The sequence below is a fragment of the Amphichorda felina genome (assembly GCF_050947745.1).
Source record: "Amphichorda felina strain 45539 chromosome Unknown scaffold_9, whole genome shotgun sequence".
Lineage (NCBI taxonomy): Eukaryota > Fungi > Ascomycota > Sordariomycetes > Hypocreales > Bionectriaceae > Amphichorda > Amphichorda felina.
In genome coordinates, this window is record NW_028145041.1 from 2,140,807 (window position 1) to 2,151,565 (window position 10,759).

At 53.5% G+C, this 10,759-nt stretch overlaps 3 protein-coding genes across 3 annotated transcripts; 1 reads left to right on the forward strand and 2 right to left on the reverse strand.

The window, feature by feature from the left end:
- Positions 1 to 1,531: 1,531 nt before the first annotated feature.
- ACO1O0_009242 (polysaccharide biosynthesis-domain-containing protein) lies at positions 1,532 to 2,264 on the reverse strand (the record flags this gene model as incomplete). Its single annotated transcript, XM_083198593.1, has 5 exons — positions 1,532 to 1,619; positions 1,657 to 1,693; positions 1,748 to 2,032; positions 2,090 to 2,114; positions 2,184 to 2,264. 5 exons carry the CDS (start codon positions 2,262 to 2,264, stop codon positions 1,532 to 1,534), a joined length of 516 nt encoding a protein of 171 aa, XP_083046328.1.
- Positions 2,265 to 3,129: 865 nt separating this feature from the next.
- On the forward strand, positions 3,130 to 7,421 carry HST6 (P-loop containing nucleoside triphosphate hydrolase protein; the record flags this gene model as incomplete). Its single annotated transcript, XM_083198594.1, has 3 exons — positions 3,130 to 3,632; positions 3,694 to 4,354; positions 4,407 to 7,421. 3 exons carry the CDS (start codon positions 3,130 to 3,132, stop codon positions 7,419 to 7,421), a joined length of 4,179 nt encoding a protein of 1,392 aa, XP_083046329.1.
- Positions 7,422 to 8,748: 1,327 nt separating this feature from the next.
- Positions 8,749 to 10,431, reverse strand: IKS1 (protein kinase IKS1; the record flags this gene model as incomplete). The annotated part of the gene is made up of 2 exons (XM_083198595.1): positions 8,749 to 10,330; positions 10,385 to 10,431. 2 exons carry the CDS (start codon positions 10,429 to 10,431, stop codon positions 8,749 to 8,751), a joined length of 1,629 nt encoding a protein of 542 aa, XP_083046330.1.
- Between the last annotated feature and the right edge of the window lie 328 nt (positions 10,432 to 10,759).

Sequence of the window (10,759 nt, forward strand, 5' to 3'; positions counted from 1 at the left end):
AGGGCTCGGCCTTGGAGTCGTAGGAGCTGGTTGCATATTGAAAGGTGCTCTTCGGGACAGTAATAGGGCTGCAGGATGGCTTCAGAGTCGCTAGTCTTGTGAGTTTGGGCATAGTCATGGGAGTCAATCCCTGCGGAGTTGTCGGCTGATGCAGGTCTCACGCCAGTAGATCCTTGGGAGTCACGGTCTCGGTGGGACGACGATGTCGACCCACTCCCTGATCTTTGGCTCTTCGCGCTGCGTGTGCTGGCTCGGCTAGATTGTTCTACCTTAGGAACGGCTGAGGCTTCCTCCTTCTTGGGGTTTAGGTCTTCTCTTCGGCCGCGAAACTTTCGACAGAGGAGGATCAACTCCTTCAACGGTCCGCCCCTTCTCATCTGGCTCTCACCAATGCGTTCGAGAAGATGTTCGACATGCCCGAGTCCTGGGTGCAAATACGCTGCCCCCGGTGTCGGTCCGAGACCAAGTTTCGTCATGTCCACCTCGAGAATGAGGCTTTGCATGTATGGCCCATACTTGAGCAGCCAAGTCGCGGCCAGCGGGCTGATGCGGGTGTTGACATACGGGGACAGGACGGTATAAAATGTGTGGATGGAGAGAAATGTGACCAACATGTCAGCTCGGAATGATGAGCTGATATTCAGATAGCTACGGATAGGAGCTATAGAATCTCCGAAGGAGGCCAAGTCAGAGTTGGACCAGGTATCCTGAACGAAGGTTCGTCGAGATAGTGAAATTGGCGGGCGCCGATGAGTATGAGCCATGAGATGCTGGCAAATCTGGAATCGGACGTTCGGTGGGAGGCGGAAGTATCCTTTCGGTTCCGCTGGAGTTCCATGGCCGTCCTTCAGGAACAATTCTAGAGAGCCTTTAAAGAGCTCTTCCAGAATTGGTCGTCGCTCGCCGTGCTTGTACTTATGGCAGACGATGTCGACGGTCCGGTCCCATGGAGGAAGAAAACGCAAACTGTGAACCTGGTCGGAGTTCGCACTGCTTGGGTCCATGGTGATGTGCTCTCACTTGGATGCCGCTGCTCCTGATTGTCGACAGTGTAGAAGGAATTCACTTCTAAGATGAAGATGGGAGACTTCTCCCTGGAAAAGTTGCAGGCAGAGAATGGAGAACCTGGAAGTTGTTTCCAGCTCTAGAAGGAGAGCGTGACGCTTCAGCATCAATTCTGACACAGCCTTCACTTCTCACTCAGATGCCCCGAGTTCCCGACAGACCACATCGCCTGGAAATAGCTTTCATTTCAGGTCCAGACAGTAAAGACGTCAAGTCTTATGTGTTATAGTCCCTGTTAACCCATAGCTCTACCTGGCGTTCCTTTATAACCCCAACATTGAAGGACAATTCGTAATATAAGACGTCTAGATCTTCGCCACTGGTAGGCCACACAGTGCAGGCCCAGCTTCTCATTGTCCAACTCGCGCACTCCCGTTTATTGTACCCCCGTGGGCGGCGCCATGACTCCGCCCTAAGCCCGCTCTCGAGCGCGGGTTCGTTATAGATCTTTCTGTTTCCTTTTGTATTACTTAGAGCTGTTCTTCTCCCCTTGAGCTTTCTCGTAGATCCAGTCATTCAGCCCATGACGGTTCCTTCTGACGTCAGAAATGTTCCTCAAGAGCTACTAGTAGTAGTGTCAATGTGGCTCACCTCGCAATCTCGATGGCGTAGAACTGCATCCGCGGAACTGCGCAGTGTTAGCCGTCAGGGATCCTCATTGGCGTGGTCGGGTGCATCTAACCAAAAATGGTATTGTCCTCCTCGTACTCGACCTTGGGACTGTTGCGGACCATGGTGCCAAAGTTGTAGTCCTCAACCTTGCCCTCGTACGCCATCATGAAGGGGCGCCACTTGGCCTTACCCTCCTTGCTCTTCATCTGATCCTCGTCAATGGTGGCGGCGGGGTCGAAGTCGGGGAAGGTCTGCATGAGGTGGTCGTAGATGTCCTGGTCCATCTTGGTCAGGCGCAGCGACGAGCCCTTGACCTTCTCGAGGATGGACCAGTAGGTGGCCATGTGCTGGACGACTGCGCGGTGTCAGAATCGGCGCATGGGCTGCTCGGATAGAAAATTGGAGGTCTTACCCTTGACTGCAAACTGCTGCTCCATCTGTGCGCCAGATTGTGGTTAGCTGTTGAGCTCGTCTGACTCGGGGGCCAGCTGCGACCATGTACTAACCTCCTCCATGTTATCCGCGTCCTCGGCCTTGAAGCCCTTGGGCACAGGGCCGCCCGAGGCCATCTGGTCCATGGGATCCATATTGTAAGGTAGGTTCGGTGTGCGTTTGGATAGAGCTTGTGGTCGATTCTTTCGCAGCTCGTGGTCGCGGCAGTTACTTTTCTTTGCGACACAAAATTCTTTGATCGCGGGGCAATGATTGACGATGGAAGCTGATGGAGGGGCACAATGATATCAGAGCATTCTGCGACAGTGCCCGCGACTGTGTGCACTGTAACATATACACTGTGTTTGGGCACGAAGGGACGTGAACCTTCTAGGTAACCTCCCCAACTCGCCTCTATCGCAACTCGAGCTTGGTCTTGAGCCTCTTTGAGCTTGGGGAGATACAGTGTTGATTTTAAGCCGCTCAAAGCCACGAAAGTTCCATGTTCTCATGACGATGTATCCTTGTTCTGGCATATTCTCGCATCTTCTGAGGTAGACTCTGACAGCAGTCTGCTTTCCAACGCTCATGCATCATCGCATCCGCGATTCGACTCGCAACACCACGTGCCGGCGCAGAGTTTCGGATTCATGCACAATTGCGCATTCATTTTGTTCCAAAATGGGATACGAATAAGACTTCTTCCCCTTTTCAGCTCGAGTTTTGCCCCTATGGCCTCGAACCCCCCACTAGATTCCAGTCGTGGCGCTGGACCCAATTGGGACAACAATATCAAGGGATGTCACCCAACAATAGCTATGAATACAGACAGCCCTTACATCTCCTCTCCGTCAGTGCCCATCCGCACATTTGCGCTCGAGTCTACAATGGGTCAGTACGCTCACAGATGTATCTTCGGAGGGCGTCCCTCCCTCGCCCTCGTTCCATCATGTCGTTTTGTTCCTCATCGTCTCTGCCTTAGACCTCGATATGAGTCGTCAACAGCCTCACCATGTAACGATGCGCGAATCAAAAGAACTACCTCCGATTCCGCTCCATTTTGAGGCGATCGAAACTGACTCGAAGACGGAAACGGGCGAGCACGAGACCATCATCTCCCAGCCTGCCAAGTCGTCGTGGAAGCATCTGTTCACCTTCACAACATGGTCTCATGCTGGCCCTCTGGCCACGGCCCTGGTGGCCTCCGGTGCCGCGGCTGGTTTAAAGACTGTGCTTGCCGTTGTTTTGGGAGAGGTGTTTAGCGTTATAGGCGATTATGGCGTCGGTAAAAGCAGCTCAAGCAGCACCCTTTCAAGCATATCCAAATGGTCAACTATCCTGGTTGGTCTCGGTCTCAGCAACTGGATAGCTAACTCGGCTTTCCTGGCCCTCTGGATTGCCTTTGGGGAGCTTCAAGCTAAAAGCATCCGCCACGATACCTTTGATAGTCTTCTGTCCAAGGATATGGCCTGGTTTGACTCTCAGGAGCAGGGCGTATCCAGCCTTCTTGTTCGAATACAGACGTGAGCAGACTCGCAAAACCTTTTACCCCTCCAGCTCGGTTGCTTACTATGTCTTTCATAGGCAAACACGAGAACTCCAGCTGGCTACTTCTCAGGTGCTTGGCCTTTTGGTCTGCGACACCTTGACGGCTTTAGCTTCTCTTGGAGTCGCCTTCTACTACTCCTGGAAATTGACCCTGGTCATCCTGGCGACACTCCCTGTATCCGCAGTTTTCCTATCCCTCGCCACTAAAAGACTCGACCCTGCCATCCAAGCCCAGAGACACGACCTCGCAAAGGCCTCCAAGAATGCCACAGCTTCGATCACGGCCATCGACTTAGTTAAGGTTTTCGGCGGCCATGATCATGAGCTATGGAAGTATTTCCAATCCATCCAGGAAGCTGCGAAGCATTACCTGATACAAGCACAATGTATCTCCATCCAGATGGGCTTCATAGGTTTCTGGGTCCTGGCCATATTCGTCGTGAGCTTCTGGTATGGCCTTGTGCTCGTTGACCAAGGGCTGTCCCCGGGAAGCGTCTTGACTACCTTCTATGCTACCCTAGCATCCTTCCAGGGAATTGAATCTCTGATGCCCCATTGGCTTGTCCTTTCCAAGGGGATGTCAGCTGGCGCGTTTCTCAAGGCTGTCACGACGAGTTCTAAGGGAGGTCGGAAGCTACGAAGGATGGGGCGCACGGTGCGGCCCAAAACCTGCACAGGCGATATCGAGTTAACAGATGTGAGGTCCCTTCATGTTTCTCTTGACTTGAGCGTTAGCTAAAGGATAGCAGGTGAGTTTCGCCTACCCGTCCAACCCAGCGAGAAAAGTCCTCAACAAGTCATCATTATTCTTCCCGGCTGGAGAAACCACATTTATTGTCGGGAAGAGCGGTTCTGGGAAAAGTACAATCGGTAACCTCATCGCAAACTTCTATCAGCCCGTCACGGGCGATGTCTGGGTTGACGGCGAGTCCATGCGGGTCCTTGATGAGCAATGGGTCCGCGAGAATATCACTCTCATCCAGCAATCCGGCGTCCTATTCAACGAGACTTTCTTCAAGAACGTCGCGTTTGGACATCGGCATCCAGACTTGGCAACGCGCGAGGACGTCATAGCCGCTTGCGACGCCACCATGCTGCAGTCCACCCTTGCGAAACTTCCTCAGGGGCTCGATACCAACGTCGGTTTGCAAGGCCACAATCTCAGTGGAGGCCAGAAGCAGAGGCTTGCACTTGCCCGAGCTCGACTCCGCAACCCGGCTGTACTAATCCTTGATGAGGTTACCAGCGGCCTAGACCAGGTCAGCCGGTCTCTAGTCATGGATTCCATATGCCAGTGGCGCCGCAATAAGACGACCATCATCATCACGCACGACGTATCGCAGATCGGCGATGAAGACTTTGTCTATGTCATGAACAACTCTTTTATAGTTGAAGAAGGCTTCAAGCGTGACCTTCTAAAAGACAAAGAGGGATATCTCGCCCTGCTTGCAGCGCCAGACACCGGGGAACACAACCCTGATTACCCCGAGATCAATATCATTGCCCCAGATACTCCCGACACGCCAATGGTACAGTTGAGGTCTGCTCGTATGGCTAATTTAATTGTTGGCGAGCTCGAGAGCAATGGCCTCCATCCAACTAGCCCGGGACTCCTCGGGAGAACATCGCTGAAAGCAGGAGGATCATACGCACTACGGCTTAAGTTGGACAACGTGTGTGATTCTCCTACTAAGCCAGCGAGAGCTCCGTCCTTCCTGGAAGATGGATGCAAGGATTGGGACGAGGAGAAGAAACGGTTCTCCAGGTACGTTACGCAGCGCTTCTCTCTATCCGAAGAGCAACTCCCCTTCGAACACGACGACGAGAGCGTGGATCATGTTTTCGGGGCTTCGCACCGGCGCAATAATATTCCCAGTCTCCGGATTAAGCCTCTCGCGAAGAAGTCGTCGCCATCTGGGGAAGATATACCATTTCCCCAGATTAGGGAACTGAGGGAGAAGAAGAACTCAGTCGTGACGACACTCAGGACGGTATGGCCCACCATTGGGAATCGTGACAGGATTACACTCCTCCTTGGCATCATTGTCTGTATGATTGGCGCGGCGTCGACTCCGGCCTTTTCATATTTCTTCGCTCAGCTTCTGGGCGTCATGACCTCTCCAGGAGACAAGGTCGAGCGAGGCGGTAAATGGGCTGGCATCATACTTGGTATCGCCGTCGTGGACGGCCTTGCCTGTGGAGGCAGCCGTTACATGCTAGAACGAGTCGGCCAGTCCTGGGTCAATGCCATTCGCACAGAAGCCCTCAGGAGAATCCTTCTGCAGCCGAAACCGTGGTTCGGAATGAGTAAGAACTCGCCAGGACGGATCAGTGAGTGCCTCGACCGCAATGCCGAGGAGATGCGCAACATCGTGGGCAAGTTCATCCCGATCATGGTAGCCGTCACCACCATGATCTCCATCTCTGTGGTCTGGGCGCTATCTGTATCCTGCAAACTGACCCTCGTGGCGTTGGCACCATTGCCCGTCGTCCTGGGCGCGGTCAAAGGGTTTGCCGTAGTGAGCGGCAAGTGGGAGACCAAGTGCAACAAGAGTGCTGAGGACACAAGCGCGGCGTTGACTGAGATTTTCCTCAACATTCGCGTCGTTAGGGCATTGACGCTGGATAAGTACTTCACCAAGAGGTATGAAGGCCTCGTTGCTAGCACGCTAAGCGTCGGCCTCAGGAGAGCTGGCTTCACCTGCGGCCTGTATGGTCTGTACCAGTCCATGGGCTACGTGCTGACATCCCTGGTCTTCTACTACGGAACAGTCCTTCTCGCGGACAAGAAGGAGCTGAGCTTTTCGGAGGTAATGCAAGTCGTCAACCTCCTCCTCTTCAGCATTGGCACCTCAGCAGACATCCTTAGCAGCATTCCGCAGCTCACCATGGCGCAAGCCACGGCAGTGCAGATGCTGGACTACGCCAGCATGCCAACACAACTACCGGAAGGACAGCAAGGGCAGACAAAACTCGAGAGCCCGCTACCTGTCAAGATGTCTTATCTGCAATTCTCCTACGGCAAACGAGCCAATACGCAGGCGCTTAGGGGGGCGACCCTGGAAATTCGTCCGGGGAGCTGCACCGCCATTGTGGGCAACTCTGGGTCCGGAAAGTCTACTGTTGTGTCTATTCTCATGGGTCTCCTCGTACCACAAGATCCATCCTTCCTTACCTATGGGCATATTCCATCTTCTCAAGTAGACATGCAGCATCTCCGCCCTCAGATGGCCTACGTATCCCAGTCGCCATTCCTCTTCCCCGATACCATCGCCAATAATATCACATACGGCCTGCCTAATGACTCTCCCTACCGCCAAGATAATAACATTCCCCAGGCGGCCGAGGCTGCAGGTCTCCACGAGTGGATCGTGTCCCTCCCTGAGGGATACGGGACGCTCGTCGGCGATGGCGGGCAGAGTCTTTCCGGCGGCCAGGCCCAACGGCTCAGCATCGCACGAGCACTGGTCAGAAAGCCGCGGTTACTTGTTCTGGATGAGCCCACTAGCTCCCTGGACGCGGAGAGCGCAGACATAATCCGGCAGACGATTCATGGGCTTAAATCCCGCGGGGGAGACACGGCGGTGGTGCTGGTGACGCACAGCAGGGAGATGATGAAGGTCGCTGACTGGATTGTTGTGTTGGGCGAGGGCGGTGTCACTGTGGAAGAGGGGGCGTATAATGAGCTTTGGGAGAAAAGGGGGCATTTTGCAAGGCTAGTGAGCGGTGGGGAGTGGATGGAAGACGAGACACCGACGGTGTGATGGCAAGGAGTCGAGGCTCCGGGCTCTGAGATTGGTTAATCATACATGTTGCAGTTATTTACTATATCTCCTTTCTGTCCCATACCAGTTAGGACTTGTCCATTGCTTCATAATCCCCCTTTCAACTTGTTCGAGGCCCAACAGTGATTCTCCTGAAGTCAAGTCATATGAACGCGTTACTTGGTAGTTCTCTTGCCTTCCTTGATCGTTTCTTCTATCTCAGCGTGATAGATCAGCGTAAATGAGGCCGTAGCAGTCCTAGATCCTGACCTTGACCGTTCCCAGCCCAGCGTTGCCGAGGATAATGCTGACCCCACAGAAAGAAGATATATATGTACTAAAGAGTTTCCCGAGCAATTGACATTCAGACAGCTACAGTAGCATTTTGGATCGTCTGCAAGGTCGCTAATCACCTTTATTGTTATAAGCGTCTGCTGCGGATGTTGCCTTTAATGATAGTTAGAGATGAATCGTTTTGAACAGTTTCAAATCGGAAATTCAAGTCCTGTGTTGCTCAGATGACCATGTAAGGTTCGTTCCTGCAATATTCAGAGCCCCAGCCTTCTAATCCACGTCACTTGGGCGGTATAGTCAAGGAGCTTCGAACATCACCAGGGTCCAAACTCTTCCTGGAGATGTGAGAGGCAAAAAGCACCCCATCGTTGGGCGAACCATATGGCAACTATGTGAAAGACCATAAGCCCGACACTCCATCCCAAGCCACGTCCTGGAGAAGGTCCAAACTCGATTTCTCCGCGCTGGTTGCGGCGGGCTAGAGAAGATGTTGAAGGCTCGGGAACCTTAAGGTCGAGCGCAGCTATTACGATGAGGGGGACTCCCACTTCGAACTTTGGCATGTACGGCCAGCAGGGCTGGGCGAGGAACATGAGCTTTGCGACGAAAAAGACCATCCGGACAACATGGTTGAGAATGTCTTGCTCTAGGCCTAGGAGACTGAACAGCCAGATGGCGGTTGGTCCCATCCTATGCCGCAATTCGCCGAGTCTGCTCCTCGGAGGCCCTAAGAGGAGAGGAGGCGGCCTATCCTGGTCCTGCTGCACTAGTTCTTCATACTCAACCGTGGGTGACGGTTCAGCCACTGCATCAACATAAGTTTGATGGCTCTCAGTGATTGCCAGAGGTTGAGACTGAAGGCTCGGGGACATGGCTTGGGGGCGACTCTGAATGACACTATCGCTGTCAGGTGGCACGGCGCTCGAGCTAGCTTCATCGGTCTCTCCACCCACTGCGAGCGGGCGTATAAGATGGTTGCTTGGTTCTATTGAGAAAAAAAAAGTAAGATCAAGCGCTGTCAACACTCCACTGATCACGAGGGCTTACCTGCAAGAGGGGTGCCACTTCTAGTTGGAGAGTCTAAGCTCTGTATACGACTTCCATTTAAGCCGAAGGATCCGTTGGGCGGCTGCTCAGGTCGACTGGCGCCTTCGAATATGTTCTCACCCCTCATGGCGCCTAATAACTCGGTGGCGCTGGGCCGCTCGGCAGGATTAAGAGAGAGCAGCCTCTTCAAGAGTTTATAGAGGCGCGATGGCAAATCCGGGCGCTCCCTCCGCTCGTCTTGAAAGCCCTGCCAGTCAGTAATCTCGGCCCGGAGCTCATCAATATCTTCCAACTCCTCCTGAATGGCATTGGCGCTACGGTAGGGCAAAGTGCCAAAGCACATAAAGTATAGGATCATCCCCAGAGAGAATATATCCGACTTAGTGGTAAAATTGCCGTATCGGCCAGATGCATCCATTTTGAGGACCTCGGGCGCACAATAAGAAAGAGTCCCTGTCGATCCGGTGGATTTACGGGCCACATTCTCCGCCTGAACCTCTCCAAAATCGCTGATGAGGCATCTCAGTTTCGAACCTTCTCGATGCAGAAGGCAATTACTGGGCTTGAGATCCCGGTGAATGTAATTTTTCGAGTGCAGGTAAGCAACACCAGAAGTTATGTCCTTGAACAGGGAATATATCTCATCGAAGGACAACTGGCGATTGCCGGAGAATAAGTCCCGCGGTGGCTCTGCCTGGCCCTTGGAGCGCCTTCGCATCTGAGCCTTGCGCTCCTCCTTGGTGGCCTCCTTCGGGGCGCTACCAATGATGTACTGATGAAGGTCGCCCCCGTTGCAGTACTGTTGTAGGATGTAGGCGCAGGCGACACTAGGTCCGAAGCGTGTGAGCTTGGTGCTCTCAAGCCATACATGGCGATAAGAGACAAGGTTTGGGTGGGAGAGCTTGTTCAGAAGCCCGACTTCGACAAGCACCTTTTCAAGCCAGGCGTGGTCATCGCCTACAGGCACGCGCTTGCAGGCAAAATACCCAAGGTCGCAATTGTCAATCTCGTGGCGCACCAGCAGAACGACGCCCTTTCCACCTCTTCCCAGAACTTTTTCTTCCTTGAAGAAGGTCTTAAAATAGTTCGGACTGAACGCTTGCTTGCGAATTCTGTTGCTCTCGCTCGGGGAGACTCCAGGTGTGCCAGATAGAAGCTCATTATTGTTATTGCCATCATCATTCTCGGCAAGATCTCGATCGTATCCTCCAATATCTTGGCCATCTAGTGGGGATATGGGTGTTGCAGATCGGCTTCTGGAGCTGGGTGGTGGAATTGGGCGGGCAATGGAATTGTCGGAGCTGCCGGCTAGGGCAGGGTTGAACAGCCTCCGCACAGGGACCGGGGTTCCTTCGTGGCGAGTAGACTGCTGGGTTCCAGCCTGAAGCATGCGAAAGTATTCAGGGTCGACATAGGACTCGTGGCTCGCCTCATACTGGTTGTCGAAGGGGTGACTGGGGGAGCCGGCACGCGGTAGAGGGCGTCGACAAGTCGGGCATTCAGTGAGACCGCGGATTTCCAGTCGATGGGAAGTCAAGTCTCGGACGACAATGGCATTTCGATGGCGGCTTTATCATTTTCAGCAAACCACAATCCACTCAAAGTTCCAAGGGAGTCCTTACAGGACAATCTCGAGCCCCTCCTGGGGATGGAAAGGAATCAGCGACATTGCGATGGGGCGATTGAGTAGACCGAGGTCGTACGCGACGGCATAGTGCCCACTACCGAGACGCGGGAAAATTGAAGGGTGCTCCGATGCAGACGATGATGATAGTCAAGCAGCCAAGTAGTGCTGGCGTCGGTGGAACAGCGATGCGTTGGAGGAGGAGGATGCGAGGTTATGGGAGTTGCAGCTGATGTCACCATCTCCACAGGTGACTTAGCTCCAGCACAACTCCAACGACTCCACGACTCCACGACTCCACGAGTCAGGTTGGAACTTGGGGGCTAGCTAGATTTGTGGGTTCCCCGCAGGACCCTGCCTATTATTCGATAAG